The sequence below is a fragment of the Paramacrobiotus metropolitanus genome, unplaced genomic scaffold (assembly GCF_019649055.1).
Source record: "Paramacrobiotus metropolitanus isolate TYO unplaced genomic scaffold, Prichtersi_v1.0 Parri_scaffold0000033, whole genome shotgun sequence".
Lineage (NCBI taxonomy): Eukaryota > Metazoa > Tardigrada > Eutardigrada > Parachela > Macrobiotidae > Paramacrobiotus > Paramacrobiotus metropolitanus.
In genome coordinates this window covers 242,939-260,816 of record NW_026570253.1, presented here as the reverse complement: position 1 = coordinate 260,816, position 17,878 = coordinate 242,939, and the positions used below count along the sequence as shown (strand labels likewise).

Below are 17,878 nucleotides of genomic sequence, written 5' to 3'. Positions count from 1 at the left end.
AGCAATACAAAATCCCTTGAATACTTTTTTAATATTGTATACTTTGTTATATGAAGGTACTTGTACAATACAAGCGCACATTCAAAAATATTTATGCAAAGATTCACATAACACCACTCGCCTGAATAGATAAACAACAACAACAAAACCAGTAAAGCAGGTACAAAGCTACAGAGATCCAAAAGAGCTTCAACAAATTCCTTATTTAAGTTAGTTATTCTCACCGACAGATCACTCCAAATGCCTTCTTTTACGCGGATTACACAAAAGAAAATCCTCTGCTCCGATAAACGCCACAATAAACCGCCGCCCATTCTCCGTCGGCTCGGAGAAGGCCAGGTGGGACTTCTTAAGGTCAGTGGTAAGCGCGGAGGACGCTCCCACGCCCAGATGAGTGTCGGCGAAATGATCCCACAGAGCGTCGAGCAGCAGGCTGGCTAAACCTTTCCGCCGGTGCTGTGCGTCTATCCAGATCAAATCCACTCCGCATAATATACGCTCCCGGTCAGCTGCTGAAAAAACACTCCTGCAATGTTCCGAAGTAGTGCCACAACTTTTACGAATGTTTACACCGACTGCGACGGGTTGTTCGGACTTCGAAGCATAACCGGATTAGTTTTATTTTTCTTTAGGCACTCAAAAAAGGGATAACAATAAACCGGAATACTCCCATACTGTAGTTAGTACCAGTTACAAAACTAAGCGACAGGAAAAGTTCTAAACCATCATAAATGGCGAATGGCTTACGCTCTGGACTAAAAGAAGAACAACGCTCTGGGTCAGCGGCAACAACGTCCGCACACACGCAGCCGACAACAAATCGGCGCCGCACATCAACCAACAGCACGACCATGTCGCGCTTGTCTTCCAGACGCTCCACCAGGATGCCGTCCATCGTCAGCGACACTAAGCGAACCACCGATCGGGCCTGGAAAGATGTGTTTAAATTTTTGTTCATAAGCAATAAAATTAAATAAATAAGCTATTAAATTTATGCGCTGCCTCCTATTTTTATTGCATTATTACTGCGTGCACAGGAAATTCTGATTTTGGTTGTGTACGGTTAAACTCATGCTTCTTAAAGCACTTCTAATGTTTAGAACCCTTTTTAAGGTCGATTACTGGACACCCAAATACTACGGAAACCTTAAGCTTAAAACAATTATTTTAGGATGCATGTCCGAGTTCAAATAAAAGCTGTATTAGCGGTGAACATCACACTGTTCTCTCCTTCCGCCAACCGAGACTCAAACTACAAAACATCATTAGCACTGCATGCCTTCACAAAACCGTAATGCGCATACACGCAGTACTTCTGTTAACTAATTCATTTACGAGTATGAACGTTTCTCAACGGTATTATTAATAAACTTACTTTAGAACTGAATACTCAAAAATAACTTGGGCGCTCCACCATAAAAGCCGGAGTTATTTACCTTGTTAACGAGAGAATTACCGCTTGATGTCTTAATGAGGACAACCTTGTATCCGTACATGCCACAGCGTAAGAGGACTTCATTTTTAAATTCCTATCGGTAAGACAACATTTGCATGGTGCTGCAATCGGCAGTCCGCTGACGTTGTCTGTATATCTGAATAATCATCGCAAATTCGCAACGCACTGTGTATTTCAACGCCTGATCCCCATCAATGCGCCCATTCTGCACTCGTCCATGCTGGATGTCGTGGATGCGCCGGTCTTCCTCATCGTCCAGATCCCCAACAAATCCACACATTTTACACAATCGCGCCCCAATTTCTCGCTGATTCGCATCCTATAATAATTTTAAAGTTATAGATTGTGAGATAACAGCTTACTTTCATTTCTGAGTGATTAGTTTACATCCTTTCTTTGAGCGATGAATTCCAATATTCGAAATACAGCTGGTAATGATTTATTCTGCAAAACTTTTAATAAATTCGATTATTGCATCAATTTTCCGGCCAACAATGCGCAGTTTTTGGCCAATAAGACTCTTATTGGCCAAAAACTGCGCATTGTTGGCCGGAAAATTGATGCAATAATCGAATTTATTAAAAGTTTTGCAGAATAAATCATTACCAGCTGTATTTCGAATTTCGAATTCGTATTTCGAATTTCTTATTATAAGAGGTATATCTAATCTATGTGTAGTGTAAATTATAAACGAACTACTGTGTATGATATTATGAATATTCAGTAACTAACTGTAAATCTTTTTCTCGTTGATACTTTAGGAATATCGGTCAATGAAACGGCGTACAATAACTGGCTGGTAATAACGTTTCTGTGCGGAGTTCGTCGACTGTTCCATCTTCTGGCGTTTCTTCCCAGCTGACTGCGGCATCACTCTAAAATCCCCCGCAGACACACTGTCTCCTACCATCTTTCTCAAATTGGGAACATAATTCACACAGGAGAAATCCGTCAGTTTCATCTGGCTCGATTTATTGGTGACGTTCCGCAGAGTTCGCGGAGTCGACGTTGCATGGTTGCCGTGGCCGTTGTCCATTATCACTTACAAAATCCAGTTTAATTGCAGGAGACACAGCATGAAAAACGGTTTACCTTAAGTGTTCGAACATGAGTCAAAAATGGATAATCAAGATACATATTCAAAACAAAAATCATTAAATCCAAAATGCCGTAATCAAAATCAAAACGAGCTTTAAATTTCGAAGTGCGGTTGTCAAAAGTGACAGCTGAATAGACAACAGAAGCACATACGGCAACTAAACAACGGTAATGGTAATGCAGTCCCGAGAGGGAGAGCGTAAACTGTTGGACACTCCAAAGCACGACAGGCGGCGCTTGTGCAATGTGCATTATCGGCGCTTTCGAGTTTCGACCCAGGACGAAAACACGACACGACACTCTTTTGCGATCTTGATGATAAATAATAATTATGTATTACAAAATTTTGAAGTTTTATAAGCTTCGAAGGCATAAGTAACTACTTGTACTTGCAGAGTTACAGTACAAGTACTCGACAACTGCCGATACTGTTAGTGACTTAGTCCATCCAGCAATGACTTAAACGCACAAGCACTTAACATTCACTCCTGTTCGCACTATTCCTTACTCGTCATTTCGTTCATTCCACCAAAATAGCACAATATATCACTGATTCACTGGACACTGAAACACCGCTTTCTAAAAAATACTTTACTACAAGACTTCTAACGTAAAAAGGACGAAGAATACACTGTGAATGATTCGAAATTTCGTGGAAGGACAAAAACTTTCCCTCTTAATTTTCAAGCAGACACCGTACAATAGTGCAGAAATGCAGATCAAACTAAGGAAATGAAAGAGGATTAAGTAATAACACTGGCTGTACACATATGTCATCTTTGATAGTTTCGTTGACGAATCCACATGCAACGACACAACTCAAAACTTTACCAGGAACCGACTCAAAACACATTTGGACAGATAGCGCTCGCATCAGTGGCACGCGTCTACAGTAATTTACACGTTAAGTATATTTTACTGCTGCGATCCAGAGTCTGGAGGAATATTCTCGGTGTCCTTGCTGGTCTGCTGCTCGCCGATTCCACCGGCATAATTAACCAGGTCCGTCACCTCCTTCTCCAGATCATTCAGACGATCCGACATCTCATCCACTATAGTAAGAAAAAAAACTTAAACAAATGAGGAAAACAATTTCTCCAATTATTAACTACCGCAACTGCTAACAAGCCAATACGGCAATACCGCACCACCTTCACTATGCTTGTTGAACGTTCTACGAGGAAAATACTACGGACTGAACTAACTTCACTATGAACACCTTCCTTGCATTTCATTTTGAATACGTATTACAATTTTTCAGATCGATTAACGTGCTTCGTGGTACTGTATTTTCTGATGGAACAAGCTATTAGTATCACTTACTTAACAAAAAATACCATAAACATGCCACAAGCCATTTCTTAAATAAGTTTGCATTTGGAGAAAATTTTAAATTATCAGAAGTGGCTAGCTTGAAAATACGACATATGTATTTCAATCAGCTATTTTAAAATGGTGAAGCGTGGAGACATACTTCGGTCCATAACAGTGTCCATCATTTGCGTAAAACGATCTTGCATCTGCTGGAAGGTTGTTTGCAGCTACAAACAAAACGGTCAAGGATAACAACTAACAAGACAGTGTAATTAAATTGGGAACGAAGACGGAACTGACAAAGAAGTGAAACTGGTATGAAAACTTGAAGTGCCTAATTCCAAAACGCTAGAAGTGCTAAAGTACTATTGGATGGAAGTCTCATTAACGAAGCCGATGTCAGTTGCGATATTAGCGGACGATTAAAACAAGAAAAAAAAATTTATCCAGGTGGACTCATGTTTTGCGTGTTAACTGCTAACCCGCGAAAATTTGCGAAGTAATCAGTTCACCTAGAAATATTTGTTCACTATCGGCACTGCTCCGACAACCAGAATTTTAAATCATCCAGGGAAGACTTGTGCGATTTTCGATAAGCCCAGATTTTCAGCGAAATTCCGTTGCATTGCTCATAAGTTAAACCATAAAGTTCTGTACGCTGACATAAAAACGGCCGTATCATTAAGGATGATATAAGTCGGATGTTAATTAGATGTTGATGTTTACATTGCATTTTGCAGTGCAGAATATTTGCGTTAAACCATTGGTTTAATGCAAGTAGTCTGCACCGCAAAATGCAATGTCATATTTCAGAAAAATTGGGTAAAAACTAAAAAACTAAGCTAGGAAGAAAAGGAAGAAAACGAACAGATCCTGGAATGAACTGACTGTGACGTACGATGCTCAGGAATTCGGCCGGATTCACGACCGGAGTATTGCCATCCACCGACTGATCACCATCGCCTTCAGCGCGCACGGGAGAAACGCCAACATGGGCCAGCACCGACGGCTCCTCCGGGGCCTGCATTTTCTGGGCCATCACGAAATCTCCCACTAACAACAGCAAGCCAATAATGAACAATTCACTACGGTTGTACTCGTACAAACTGGCAAATCAATAGAGTGAAAAATTACTCAAATCAATTCGAACCAGCAGATCTCTGAAATCTGCAGCTGCTATAAAAAAGCCAGAAGAATTAATTTTTCATGCTTTGGGATCATGCTTGCTCAACAAGGAAATGGAATGGTCTCACTCTCACCATCCAACCATCACAAAATTTACATTTCACATGTGCATGCTTTCGACAGTCGCTGTACAATGTCTACCTGGGCAAAGGAAATGAAGGACACGGATGAAATACGATGCGGATTCCTGCGCTTCTCAAAATTTTCAAAGAAAGCAAATCTGCAAATGGAATCCGTTTCAGTAACACTCTGCCTTTTGTGTCCGTTTGTAGACGCTCTTAGCACACATAACCTGTTATCAGTTATCCCGTTCAGTGCAGATTCAATCGATAGGACTCTTATTAACTGATGGATATATGAGAACGGCCAGACAGGCCCAGACTAACAGGTTGGATTTAGGAAAGCTAAGGGGGTTCGTGATAATTTGGCACCACTTAACTGAATCACAAAAAATACGGGTACTTTTGAAATGATTGACTTTTGAGCCAGTTGAACGTGAGCAGAAAGCACGATTCAGGCCCCAGGGATTGACGACTCGATATCGTGTCGCATACGGTCCGCCCAGAAGTACTTAAAGTTACTCAGGGCAAGTCGCACTTCCGATGTTCTTGGCCGCACGCCAAGATGCTGCTTCCGCTCGCTGTTAAAACTTTACGTAGATTAACTTAATTCTGTCTTTTATCAACTTTTCGTTAGCGCACAGTGCCCTATGGAGTTCTATACGTCATAAACAATTAATTCAAATAAAAAAATGGTGGTTTTCCAATTAAAAACTAGGCTGTCCCCTTTGGAAAACAATTGACACTAATTGCAGAGCTCGTCTCGGTACACCACGACAGAAAAGGAGATCCAGCCAAAAATGACAACGATTCGTGACTTCTACAGAGTACAGTACTCTGAGTACTGTAGCACGGATTGTAGCAGTGGAGTCGACGCCAACATATGCTATGCTTTGTGTGTTCTTCCATTCCGTCGAAGCATTTGCTGCTTTATTTTATCCTTTTTACTATCGAAACCACACGGATGTGTGCTACGTGCGGTATTTCTGCATTTGGGTGAGAAACTGTTAGCTTTATGGTGTAACAAGGAAACAGGGATGACGCAGAGGCCACGGTTTTCAAAAACGTCATTTGTTGGCTAATGCTTCGACGTGGTCGCACTGCGCACATTCCGCTGGACAGATCTCAAAGTTCAGGGCTGCTGAATGCGTTATCAATGGATATTATATTGGGTTTATCTGTATTTTCACAATCTGCGCCATGTTTGATACCTGTATAAGCTGAACTAGCAAGCCACTGAATCATAATTCGTGAATTTGTGGATATCATCGGACATCGATCGATCGTGCCACCTGCACCTGATTTGACGTTGATTAACATCGACAGAAGTTGTTGGATTTTTCAGCTGGGATCTCTGATGCGAAACATTTATTCCGGATTACTGCTTGGATAAGCCGATATCAATTTTTATTTGGACTGCACGGTTACAGGTAGCCAACTCTTATGATGGTGCAAGAACGAATATATTAATTGTATAATAGTTATTTGTTTTGCTATTTGGTAAATTCGTAAAGACACCTAAACTTTGAAAATTATTATTGGTACATTGTCCTTGTATGTATTATGTTTTTTAAAAAATTCAGATTTTTTCTAGTTACAGACTTACAGTGTACACATTTATATTGTGGTAATCAATAAAAATAAGTGTGGTGATTTTAGCTGTATATGTATGTGGTAGCTTATGGTGGTAGATCTCATATGAAGATAGGCTCCCGAGGTCGTTAGCGAGATCCTTGAGTGGCAAGCTAGGAGAGTATATATGCGCATGTGACGTTAGATGTAGTTTGCGGAATGAGACGGCCTTATTGATCGGCGCCATATTACCACTAATCGCGTTTATCGCTTTGTCGCTCCTTCCCTTTTTTACAAGGCGGGACATCCGCATAGGGCATACCCAACTGGCAGGGATTTAACCCGTTTCGTGTAAACCATGTGACGCAGCTAGGAAAGATTTATTAGTTTTGAAAATCTGAATGCTCATTAAAATAAATTCAAGTGCGCAGCGTCGTAAGCTTCGGCGAGTTTTAATCAGAATATCACAGTTGCATTGTGTTTTACCAGCAACCCATGAGAAGAAAAATGACATTTTGATAATTATCACTAGCAATTAAATTTGTTATTGTTTCGGCTGGAGTCCGTTTAATTTTGAATGCATTGAACACATTTTTCCGGTAGAAGGACAACATGCAAAACGACCCGGACTTAGTGATGTCAGTCACCATGTCGATTATTTTTGGAATTCAAACATGTGAATGTTAATGGAATGCGTTGTTTATTTTATGTGACATTATACCTGTTATTCCGGCCTGAAAAATTTTAGCCAGAATAGTTTTGTAGTGTACTACAGTACTAGTAAGTTGTAAGTGTGGTTTTGCCGTTTGTGATTTCATGCTTTGTTTTCTGATTTGCGGTATTCATTTTTTCGGTCCAAAAAAGGTGTTTTATGTTTATCCTCTTCTCTTTATTTGAGTGCTATGCCGCGAGTGCAGTGGTTATTAAAGTTTTTGGATTTTAGAGTGACGAGTGACCATGTCGGAGACCTCGACGCTGCAGTCGCTAGTCAACACCGTGACGGACCTGCTCACAGCCAGTGTGGCGCAGCAGCAAACGGCCGGGACGGTGGCGCCGGCAACCACCATCACCACCACGATTGACCCAACAGCCTTCACGGATGCATCGGGGCTCATCCAGAACTCCACCACGGCCGAACAGGCAGCTGCTAGTCACCATTATCACTTCCTAACCGGCATCAGTGCACGCGGCATCACCGGAGCATGCACCTTTGCGGCTCTTATCATCACTTGCTTTCAGGTGAAGTTCGGGTGATATTGTTGTAAGTTAAGTTGCAGGATGAATCATTAATTATGCCGTAAATTGGCATACTGTACTATCAAAATTGGTGGGGGAATTACTCTATTTTGAGCTTACCATAGCAGCACCCCGCCAGAATGAGGTGTCTCCTTTTGTTTATGAAGAAAATGTCGCGTGTGACAGCGCCAGAACATGTTAAATAAGTGCGTTTTTATTGGACAAATGCTTCTGAGAGTGTGCTGTAACAGCAACGTACTCTTCGATGTTTTAAATTCAAACTGGTCTTGCGTCACTGAACTGCACAGTAACGCTGGTGAATGTTCCTAATATTAAGGATTGATTGCGGTATTGGCTTTTTGATAGTAATAATCGCATAGTCTTGTTCTTGTGTTCGTTGTCTTTTTATGGTGAGACAAGATACTCGTAGGATCCTAGTGACTTTTCACAGCGTTAGTTATGTTCTTGTTTCAGATCTACAAGCATCTCAGATTCTACAATAATCCTAATCATCAGCGATGGATAATACGAATACTTTTTATCGTGCCCATTTATGCGTTTGATTCATGGATAAGTTTACTGTTTATCGATAAAGAAGGATATTATGTCTATTTTAATGCGGTCCGGGATTGCTACGAAGGTAAAAGGAAAAGCCTGCGTCCTACGCAGCTAAGCGATAATCACAACCTAATACGTTTTAATAACCGCGAAATCTTTTTTCGAGAGGGAAATATAGCGTTGAATGCATGGAAGTATCGTTATTTTACTATTTTTTTATGTTCATTGTACGAACAACGGAGGTGACACGTGAATTTGGTTTTGCAGCATTTGTAATATACAACTTCTTGTGTCTGTGCTACGAATACATCGGCGGCGAGAGTAATATCATGGCCGAAATCCGCGGAAAGCCGATCAAGTACGATACAAAGCGTGAAAGCGACATTCGTTGACGGTCGTGGTTGTTGTTTCATGCTGATCACATGTCGCTTGAACACGCTTGTCCTTTGCTAGGTCAAGTTGGCTGGGGGGCACTTGCTGTTTGAAAAACCAGAGCTACACCATTGGCTTTCTGCGTTTCTGCAAACAGGTATGGTATACTGGATCCGTTGTGCTTAAACTGTTTACATTCATGGAGTAATCGACGTGGTTTTGTACTTTACTTGTATCCTAATGGCTTGTCGACATGAAGCAGTTGTTCAGATCGGGTAATTTGTTTGATTAGGCCACTATTCAGTTCTGTTTCGTCAAGCCGGTGATGGCCATTGTCACGCTGATACTACAGGGATTTGGAAAATATTCCGATGGCGACTGGAGGTGATGCAAACAATGCAGAAATAAAATATGATATGTAACATAAAATAGGAACCATAAAAATTCAAAGTTGATGTACATTTGGTTATTTTTGGTGTACATCGTAATTACATAACGCAGATTGTAGTACCGCAGCACTAATGCTTTGTAAGTTCGTTTATTAGAATGTAGTCCTATTTGTTCATAATTGTTGACTGCCTGTTAGTAGTTATTGTTCATTTTGGTCTGAAAGTCGTACATTCATAGTGAGAATCTTGCATGGACGTTTGTATACGTAACAGTTAAATGAGCTCACGATAAAAAAGCCAAGAATACGTTTACATTTTGTTCGCACACTGTTTGCAGAATATTCGTATCCCGAATTTGGGATTAGTTTAACTTTTAATAACTGTTCTCCGGCATTCTAATAACTGTTCTCCGGCATTCGTTAGATGAAAACTAATGTTTGTTTGTTTTTCAGTCCGACCCGCGGTTACCTCTATATTACGATAATCTACAACTTCTCCATCACATTGGCGCTGTACGGTTTGTTCCTCTTCTATTCCGCCACCCATGACCTACTCCGGCCCTACAAACCACTGGCCAAATTCGTCACGGTGAAGTCGGTGATTTTCCTGTCTTTCTGGCAAGGTACGTTGCTGTGTTTGCCTTTTTCTTGTCAGTGGTGCGATGTGTGTTCGGGTGCAGGGGTAGTGTTGGCCATACTGGAGAAGGCGGAAGTGATCAGCGGTTTCGGTCAGGGCAACAACCATGTCGGTCCGGGTACGGTGTCGGCCGGATACCAAAACTTCCTCATCTGCATTGAAATGTTATTTGCCTCCATTGCGCTGTGGTTCGCATTCCCTTATGATATCTATACTCAGGTGTGTAAAGTAAATCACTCGAACTGGCTTTCCTTTCTTCGGCTTGGTAACTGAATTAACATTCGTGCCGTACTTTAGAGTGCAAGCGGTGGTCGGGCCATTGGACTGCACAGCATCTCCAGTAGTCTGAAGGAGACAATGAATCCACGGGATATTATGCGGGATGCTGTACATAATTTCAGGTACAAGTACACCACGCTGTGTCTCGAATTTAGCTTTTGTGGTGCTTCTTTTTTTTCCTGGAGGTGTGCTTGTTGTTGTTTTTATTGGGGTTTTGTTGGTCCAGTTTCCAGTTTCTTCGTAGTTTATAGTTCTACAATTTGTGCTTATTTCTTTGAGTTTCTTGGTTTGGAATGAAATTTATTTTTAATAAGATACACAACGATAATATATATTACAGCCAGCGACATGATTATGTCCATCAGTATTACGAATACGAACCACATTTCAACACGTAAAAAGTTGTTATTTGTAGCGCTTGAAATTTTGCCGACAAGGTTCTGATTAGAAGAAATATACATTAGTTTGTATTGCTGACGTTTCTTCATCGTTGCAGCCCGCAGTATCAGCAGTATGTTCAGTACCAGCACGAACCAGCCAACACCGTGACGAAGTTCGAAGAGATGCCTCGACAACAGTTCTACAGCGAAACCGCTCCTGACGCCACCGCCGGCTATCAACAGAACCCACCACCGGTGCCAGCCCCGCCGGTCACGGCTAACACCATTAGCCCCAATGGGACGGTGCGGCCAGTAGCGAAGTTGCCGGTGCACGGCGAGAAGACAATCCTACTGGATGACGATGATAAACGTCTTCCCTGAACCACGGTTGCAGTCTTACCTCAAAAAACAAAATCAGTCGCTGTGTGTACCAAAGGCTTGTGTTTTTATCTGTGGATGCTACTTCATTCCATGTCGGCGGCTACGAACGATTTCCCAGGGCGGAAGGCAGCAGCATGCAGGCCTTTTATGAGATAACTGCGTATGCCGAGCGGAAGTAGATGATTCAGTGTTTTAAGAGTTTTGATGTTTATTTGAGTAATTTTGCACAGTCGATGTGTTTTCGACAACTTCAAACGGTGTCTTTTGTACCGACTGTATTCTAACAAGTTTGCGGAACGGTGGCAAGTTTACATTAGCGGGTGGTTACTGGTCAAATAAAGAAAGAGCCTGCCTGACCACAACCACACTGGTACTCGTCCTTGATCGACGGAGTTTTAGGTGATTTTTGAAATTGCAGTGTGTTTTATTCCTTTCTGCAACTTACTCTGCAGTCTGCAGTACTTACAAAATGCGAAGTAGACTGTGATTTGACTGTTTTTGATTTTGCCTACATTCGTTTTATCCTTTTTATGTTTGATTTGATCTGTGTACTACTAATTGTAAATCGTATATATATATAGATATATAAAACCTCGTTTAAATTAAATCAGTACGAAAGTCTTAAAAGCAGAGACCCTGTGCCAGGTGGCAGCCACTACATTCCGTTCACAAGTTTTAACGTTGCGTACACTGTACAGTTAGCAACTTTGCATACTTCAAGTACTATATGTGACGTTTTACAAATGTTTCTCAAAACTTGTTAGGGATTCTCAGAGTTTCTGAAATCTGATTGTTTTCTTCACATCTACAGATCTGCTTACGTTAATCAGGAGTATTGAACGATTTACAGATTACAGACATCAAAGAAAGTGCGCAAACACGAAGTTGAACACCCTGTTTCTTTTAGTACAAACAGTTTAATAATACTATAGTATAAATAAAGAACCCGTACTCAAAAATCAAAATTATAATATATTATATAGATATCTATAAGTACATACTTTGAAGGAAGGTACAGCACCACACTATAATCTCTGGTACCAGTTGTGCTTTGCTAGCGCAGCTGTAGACCAGTTCTGGTGTTTAAAATTTAAATCATTTGTTCAAGACTTCAAAGTTTTCTTGTAAAATTAATTCCATGTCAGCTGGATTTCTCATTAAAGTTTTTGTTAAATTATTAAAATTACCTTACGTCCGTGATGTACAACAGTCAATACACGCCAAGAAAGAAAAAAAATTTGAAGAACTTAAAAAAATTCGCACGTACAGAATTCTGTAAGTGCGAATTCTGTATTCTGGGGATCAATCTGCGCCATTCACCGGGCAGTGGGCAGGATTAACAGAAGGGCAGCGAAGTCACCCCTCAGGATGTCAGACCCGTTACCGGCAGAGGATGACGCATCCGCTTTGCCTTCAAACCGGCGATAGCGATCACTGCACAGCAGCGCCACCTGGCCGCTTGGATGCTGCTGGCTGCTGCGCAGTCGGACAAACGCGAACTGCAGATCTGTTTCTTGAATTCAAATTCCTGTGAAACGTATACACCAGACAGAATTTTTTGTCTCCGGATTGTTCAAGGTCATTTCGTAAATTTGAGTATTTTAAAGCGGCCGTCGTTTGTTCGGATTAACCACTATGGAATGGGATTCCAGATGGAAGAGAGCGGTCGCCAAGTGGATCTAGCCACGGATACGGCCGCAGTTCTGCGTCTTTCTTCATGATTAATCCTTTTTGAGAATTTTATTAAGGTAATTGTAACCGTTTCTGTCCGCAGAAAGCTGAAAAGGCGATCGCATAATTGAGCGTATTTTTTAGCATTTTACAATATTAATATCTACTGTCGGAGCAGCGTGTGTATTGGTAGTCGGATAGTTTGTTTTAATGATTGAAAGTCGTGGTTTTTATCATACAATTTACCGTTTCTGTGCGACAAAAGTTAAAACTCTGGTTTGTATTAAGGTGAGCTGGTGCATGGGTGATCGGCTAGAATGGGAAGAATGATGAATCTAATAAAGTTGTGTCTTTTCTGGGTTGGAGTCTCAATCTGTCACTAAAAAATATTGCCTGAAATTTATTATTTATGTAAGGAGTTTTAATAATACAAAAACCTACTGATCTCACCGTTGGAACGTGAACGAAAAACTCACAGTTAGGCACTGCGATAAATCTGGTCTGGGCTTGTATTATAATCGGTTCCACTGCACCGAAATCATAACTGTTATCCTTTTAATTTCAGTGAAGCTCATTGAAAATTTTTCGATGTTCTGAAATTGTGAATGCAATGCAAACAGTAAATTCTTTAATGATTCGTTACTTATCATTTTCCGTTTGGCATTTTAAGCAACGACGGCAACGTCCTCGCGTTGTCGTAGCTTCCCTCGAAGACGGGGGTTACTTTTCTAATGGTGAGCAAAGTACTGCAACTGCCACCCGTTCTGCAAGTGGGCACCAACCGGAAGTTGAGAAAAGTGTACCGGTTACAACTTACAGTTACCATCACAGTACAGTACTGACAAGTAACAACGAAACGAATCCATTGAACAAGGACTTGTATTAGGGTAGATTTAGCGGAATTGTGACTGAAAATTTAGTAATTAATATCTAATTATTATCTATATTCAGCTATTTAGTTATGCACTATATATTCCTGAACTACGCGTACCATTGCAACATTCAGATTATAATACGAAAATTCTGAGTTTAACGTTCCACCCCAACTCAGTGACATAAAGCCAGCAGTGACAATTGTCAACCTGTTTGAATTTCCGGTTCGTATTCCGCTAGTATCAAACTGCTGTGAGCGGGGGACCGTGATTTACTTACCATTAGATTCATGTTGCATTAGTTTAAAGTATTTAGTTTTTTAATTTTCATAACAGTGAGCAATTCAGTAGTTCAATAAGTGTTTTCAGTAGATATCTGGGTTTATTAATGTGATAGTGTGATTTACGTCATATATAAATTATAAAATTTATATAATATAAAATATTTATTTTATATAATATCTATATTTATATAATATTTATATAATATAAAAAAAATCAAAGTAAGTGATACTTGCTTTAAGGACATTATGGTTCAGGTTGTTCAGCGTTTTCGTTAGGTGGCACAGATGATCCTTCTCTCAAAAATGACATAGTTACTTAATCAAATTTTAGAAGACGCTCTACGGGTAGTGCAATAACTCTAAATTAAATTATTAAAATAAAAATTTCCACGTTACATATTTATGTAAAAAAGATTGTGGTTTGTGCAGTGAATGGGCGTCTGCCTCATGCCCTAGTTTCGAGTGTATTGACTTCTGTCGGTATTACTGTACGGTATGTACTCTCAACCTGTAAGTATATCTATAGTCTGACTTTATTAAAATGTATTCGAATGGCATTCGTTTGTGCTGACTGCTGGCAGTCTGCAGCAATTTATTTTTGGCCTTGAGTGAAGAAATTGTTATCAGTACGTGTTATTTCCTCCAAAATTCTCTGCGACCTCGAAAACGAACCTCAAAGGTTCGCGAGGTTTCCATGGAGGACCATTTTTAGCTTTTCAACTTTCACTTTGCATTCAGCGAAATTCGCTATAACACTAACTATTCTTGCGTGCAGAACTCATTCTGTCGCGCTCTAAATCGAACCATTGCGAATTGTTGGTGTTGTGCGTACTGTTGTATTTATTGCATTTGTTCTTTTTGATGATTGTTGGTGATTTTTTCTACCGCTGCTCGATGGTGACGTTAGCATGCGCATCATCCAGATATGGACAAGTTCCTGCTGCGTCTGGTGGGTAACGTGTCGTGTTCCCTTTCAGGCCTCACTTCCTATCTCTCGCAATCCCTGGAGGCGTCCTCCCTGCCCCCCGCACTAGCCGCCACTGAAAACAGGATGCCGCGCAATACCGCCGCCCGCAAGCGGCCCATTCCGTCGCCGTCCAGCGACGATGAGCGCTCCTTAACCCGATCTCGTAGTCCCAGTGTGGTGAAAGCGCCGCGGTCCAAGAAACCCCGTCTGACCCATGGGGTGGCGGTGCGTGAGCCGTCCCGCTCCCGTTATAATACCCGCAGTCGCGGCCGGCATCGGCATCATTCGCCGAGCCGGGATATACAGTTGCGCAGTCGCAGCAATCGGCGCGACCGCGATACAACCAGTCGCAAGAAATCCCGCAGTCCGTCGCCGGAGCTGCGCTTCCTAAGCCCGGATCGGGTGGTCAACGATAAGGACGGCCATCTCGTGTACGAGAATGAAGATGTGATAAAGCATCGCTATCGGATTCTGAAAACCCTCGGCGAGGGAACATTCGGACGCGTGGTGAGTGGAAAAAGCTTGAATGCAGAATTCTTAGAGGGCAATGCTAGGTCATAAGATACGTGCAGTTTATTGCTGCACTCAATACGGTATTTTGTTAATTTTATACGAGTATTTATGTTTTCATGTCGGGTATGTACTTATCTATTTATATAGTATATGTTGTGTTGACAAATTTATCAAATAAGGTTACAGGTACACATAAACTGTGTGATATTACGGTGCACTGGTATTATTACTGTATTTACTTGCAATCTTGCATTCCTCGAAGATAAAAGTTCTGGATATTAGAGACAGGCGTAGAGTGATGGCGCACTTGGCCAGTGGCAGTTTGTCCAGAACAGAAGCAAATAACCACATGAGTTTACTAAGTGGAATTTTGTTTTTTGTAGGTGAGCGTAATCGATCTGAAACGTCCCAAACACCCGCCGGGCGCCCTGAAGATCATCCGCAACGTGGAGAAGTACCGGCACGCGGCCCAGCTGGAGATTAACGTGTTAAGCCAACTGAACAGCAAGGACCCGGAGGGCCGCTTTCTCTGCGTTAAAATGGTGGATCATTTCAACTACCATGGACACATTTGCATCCTTTTTGAGATGCTAGGCAAGAGTGTGTACGATTTCCTCAAAGAAAACAGCTACCATCCGTACCCGATGGCGCAGGTGCGCCACATCGCCTATCAACTGGTCTTCTCAGTCAAATATCTTCACGATAATAATCTTACGCATACGGATTTGAAGCCGGAAAACATGTTATTCTTGACTAACGATTACACAAAAGTGCACGCTCAGGAGAAGGCCCGCAACATTAAATTAAAACCCGGCACCCAGATCCGCGTGATGAAGAGCGCGGAGATCCGGCTGATTGACTTTGGCTCGGCTACATTCGACCATGAACACCACAGTACAACGGTGACGACGCGGCACTACCGGGCACCGGAAGTGATATTGGGTGGGTGAATAATATTGTGGACAACTTTCTGATCGTACTGACGTTGTCGCTTTTGTGTTATTGATGCTTTAACTGTTCAAATGAATCTGAATTGTTTAAATTTAATGTTAAAATTTCAAGAACGGTATCTAATTTTAATGCAGTTGTTGATTTATTATTTTAAATTTCAAGTTTTTTTAATACTTGAGGCGATGCGCAATGACCGCCAGATCTATCCATTATTAGAGACCAGCACTATTATCATCGTACTTGTTGATAATAATTGTAACAATATTTTCGTTTCTTTTTTATAGAAGTATAGAACGAGATAATTAGTATGAACTAATTGTAAGCCGCAGTACTCGTATTAATTTTGTCTTTGCTGACCCTTTGGATTGACTGATATCCCGATGCGAATTACTTCATGGATTACAAATTACAACGGAATGTTGTTTCAGAGTTATCATGGGCGCAGCCGTGTGATGTATGGTCCATCGGTTGTATAATCTTCGAGTTGTACTCGGGTGTGACGCTGTTCCAGACGCATGACAATACGGAACATCTTGCCATGATGGAGAGGTATATATCACACAAATGTTTTTCAAAGTCTGGGCCTCATTTTGAAAATGTCTGTAGGATATTAGGGCCTATGCCTTCACGACTAATCCGCAAAACCAAGACCAGCTATTTCCGCAATGGCAAATTGGAATGGGACAAGCGTTCACAGAATGGACAATATGTCCAAACACATTGTAAACCTCTAAAGGTGACCGAAATCTGCTTGCGCGTTGACTAAAACATCTCTTTCGGGAATCAAAACAATTCCAAAATATTCACGGCGTTTTCCAAAACAGTTTAAATTTGGTTAAGTGTGAATAAGTTTTTTTGAGAGAAGTATCTGTAGCACAAGAGAATATATTAAAACATTCCGCGGATTTCTGTTTGTAGAAATATATGCGCGATACTGAGGAGGAGACCGTGGAACTATTCGATTTAATTGAGAGCATGCTGGAGTATGATCCCGAACGGCGGATCACCCTCAGGGCTGCCATGGAGCATGGCTTTTTTGATAAACTCCCGGCGGATGAGAAACTCCATCGGATCTACCCCACTAACGGCTACAGCCACCTGCATGAAGGGGGAAAGGGACGGAAGAAGACGATAGCCCACAGCGCCAGTCGATGATGACCACTCGACGCTGATTATTGGCGTTCTTCTCCGCCCAGCCTTTTTGTATGCCGGCAGGGCCGTTTTGTAGTTTATTTGTTTATGCCTGGGACGATTGACCGCGTGTATGTAGACGGCGGGGCAGGGGAGGTGTTGCTGTTAAGCGGGACTCTTTCATGACTAGACGAATGCGTTCTGGTTCTCTTTCCTTCATTTTTATATGTGTTTTTTCATTGTTTTATGAGCGGCGGATGATTGTACTGCTGTCCGTTTTAATGCTTTTTTGCCCGTGAATGCAGGCAAGCAGTAATTTATAGGTCATGCTAAATTATTTATGTTTGTATGCTGCTAAAAGATGCACATCGAGAATCTGGATAATGTTGGAAGTGAATCACGAGGGTATGCGGTTTTTTCTATCAAGCCATTTGGATAAAGGAATGACAATGTCGTGGGCGATGTGGGATTGTTGTTTTCCAATGTTTGTGCAGACAGTACTACCGATAGGTAGTGCTCGCTGCTTACCACGGTTAGTGCTTACAATTAGTGCCTGGCAAGCACTGCTTGCCTT

At 41.4% G+C, this 17,878-nt stretch overlaps 4 protein-coding genes across 8 annotated transcripts; 2 read left to right on the top strand and 2 right to left on the bottom strand.

Moving 5' to 3' along the window:
* Positions 1–76: 76 nt before the first annotated feature.
* LOC129589022 (N-acetyltransferase ESCO2-like) lies at positions 77–3,071 on the bottom strand. 3 transcript variants are annotated; one of them, XM_055483483.1, is made up of 5 exons: positions 2,244–3,071; positions 1,623–1,775; positions 1,437–1,529; positions 748–928; positions 77–512 (listed from the first exon to the last, which is right to left on the bottom strand). In XM_055483483.1, the coding sequence occupies exons 1-5, from the start codon at positions 2,490–2,492 to the stop codon at positions 232–234; spliced, it is 957 nt and encodes a 318-aa protein (XP_055339458.1). In that variant the 5' UTR covers positions 2,493–3,071; the 3' UTR covers positions 77–231. The 3 variants fall into 3 exon arrangements, with proteins under 3 accessions (XP_055339458.1, XP_055339459.1, XP_055339460.1); XM_055483484.1 differs by having other exon boundaries at positions 77–509; XM_055483485.1 differs by lacking the exon at positions 1,437–1,529.
* Positions 3,072–3,214: 143 nt separating this feature from the next.
* On the bottom strand, positions 3,215–5,556 carry LOC129589023 (uncharacterized). 2 transcript variants are annotated; one of them, XM_055483487.1, is made up of 5 exons: positions 5,346–5,556; positions 5,195–5,273; positions 4,767–4,921; positions 4,029–4,095; positions 3,215–3,606 (listed from the first exon to the last, which is right to left on the bottom strand). In XM_055483487.1, the coding sequence occupies exons 3-5, from the start codon at positions 4,905–4,907 to the stop codon at positions 3,470–3,472; spliced, it is 345 nt and encodes a 114-aa protein (XP_055339462.1). In that variant the 5' UTR covers positions 4,908–4,921; positions 5,195–5,273; positions 5,346–5,556; the 3' UTR covers positions 3,215–3,469. The 2 variants fall into 2 exon arrangements, with proteins under 2 accessions (XP_055339462.1, XP_055339461.1); XM_055483486.1 differs by having other exon boundaries at positions 5,195–5,555.
* A 396-nt stretch (positions 5,557–5,952) lies between these two features.
* Positions 5,953–11,272, top strand: LOC129589021 (transmembrane protein 184B-like). The gene is made up of 10 exons (XM_055483482.1): positions 5,953–6,542; positions 7,628–7,923; positions 8,395–8,560; positions 8,746–8,836; positions 8,932–9,007; positions 9,143–9,234; positions 9,692–9,861; positions 9,919–10,094; positions 10,173–10,276; positions 10,651–11,272. The coding sequence occupies exons 2-10, from the start codon at positions 7,642–7,644 to the stop codon at positions 10,913–10,915; spliced, it is 1,422 nt and encodes a 473-aa protein (XP_055339457.1). The 5' UTR covers positions 5,953–6,542; positions 7,628–7,641; the 3' UTR covers positions 10,916–11,272.
* Positions 11,273–12,415: 1,143 nt separating this feature from the next.
* Positions 12,416–17,720, top strand: LOC129588992 (dual specificity protein kinase CLK2-like). 2 transcript variants are annotated; one of them, XM_055483434.1, is made up of 6 exons: positions 12,416–12,663; positions 14,720–15,216; positions 15,606–16,164; positions 16,602–16,722; positions 16,780–16,909; positions 17,092–17,720. In XM_055483434.1, exons 2-6 carry the CDS (start codon positions 14,794–14,796, stop codon positions 17,326–17,328), a joined length of 1,470 nt encoding a protein of 489 aa, XP_055339409.1. In that variant the 5' UTR covers positions 12,416–12,663; positions 14,720–14,793; the 3' UTR covers positions 17,329–17,720. The 2 variants fall into 2 exon arrangements, with proteins under 2 accessions (XP_055339409.1, XP_055339408.1); XM_055483433.1 differs by lacking the exon at positions 12,416–12,663 and having other exon boundaries at positions 14,287–15,216.
* Positions 17,721–17,878: the final 158 nt, after the last annotated feature.

What these genes read in the sequence shown, in the direction of transcription:
- LOC129589022 (XM_055483483.1), bottom strand. Translation starts at nt 2,492, where the DNA reads ATGGACAACGGCCACGGCAACCATGCAACGTCGACTCCGCGAACTCTG. An exon ending in ATCAGGCGTTGAAATACACA is followed by an intron (nt 1,530 to 1,622) that starts GTGCGTTGCGAA and finishes TCTTACCGATAG; the next exon opens with GAATTTAAAAATGAAGTCCT. An exon ending in GTAATTCTCTCGTTAACAAG is followed by an intron (nt 929 to 1,436) that starts GTAAATAACTCC and finishes ACATCTTTCCAG; the next exon opens with GCCCGATCGGTGGTTCGCTT.
- LOC129589023 (XM_055483487.1), bottom strand. Translation starts at nt 4,907, where the DNA reads ATGGCCCAGAAAATGCAGGCCCCGGAGGAGCCGTCGGTGCTGGCCCAT. An exon ending in CGGCCGAATTCCTGAGCATC is followed by an intron (nt 4,096 to 4,766) that starts GTACGTCACAGT and finishes TTTTGTTTGTAG; the next exon opens with CTGCAAACAACCTTCCAGCA. An exon ending in GGACACTGTTATGGACCGAA is followed by an intron (nt 3,607 to 4,028) that starts GTATGTCTCCAC and finishes TTCTTACTATAG; the next exon opens with TGGATGAGATGTCGGATCGT.
- LOC129589021 (XM_055483482.1), top strand. Translation starts at nt 7,642, where the DNA reads ATGTCGGAGACCTCGACGCTGCAGTCGCTAGTCAACACCGTGACGGAC. An exon ending in GGTCCGGGATTGCTACGAAG is followed by an intron (nt 8,561 to 8,745) that starts GTAAAAGGAAAA and finishes TTGGTTTTGCAG; the next exon opens with CATTTGTAATATACAACTTC. An exon ending in TATTCCGATGGCGACTGGAG is followed by an intron (nt 9,235 to 9,691) that starts GTGATGCAAACA and finishes TTTGTTTTTCAG; the next exon opens with TCCGACCCGCGGTTACCTCT.
- LOC129588992 (XM_055483433.1), top strand. Translation starts at nt 14,668, where the DNA reads ATGGACAAGTTCCTGCTGCGTCTGGTGGGTAACGTGTCGTGTTCCCTT. An exon ending in AGGGAACATTCGGACGCGTG is followed by an intron (nt 15,217 to 15,605) that starts GTGAGTGGAAAA and finishes TGTTTTTTGTAG; the next exon opens with GTGAGCGTAATCGATCTGAA. An exon ending in CACATTGTAAACCTCTAAAG is followed by an intron (nt 16,910 to 17,091) that starts GTGACCGAAATC and finishes TTCTGTTTGTAG; the next exon opens with AAATATATGCGCGATACTGA.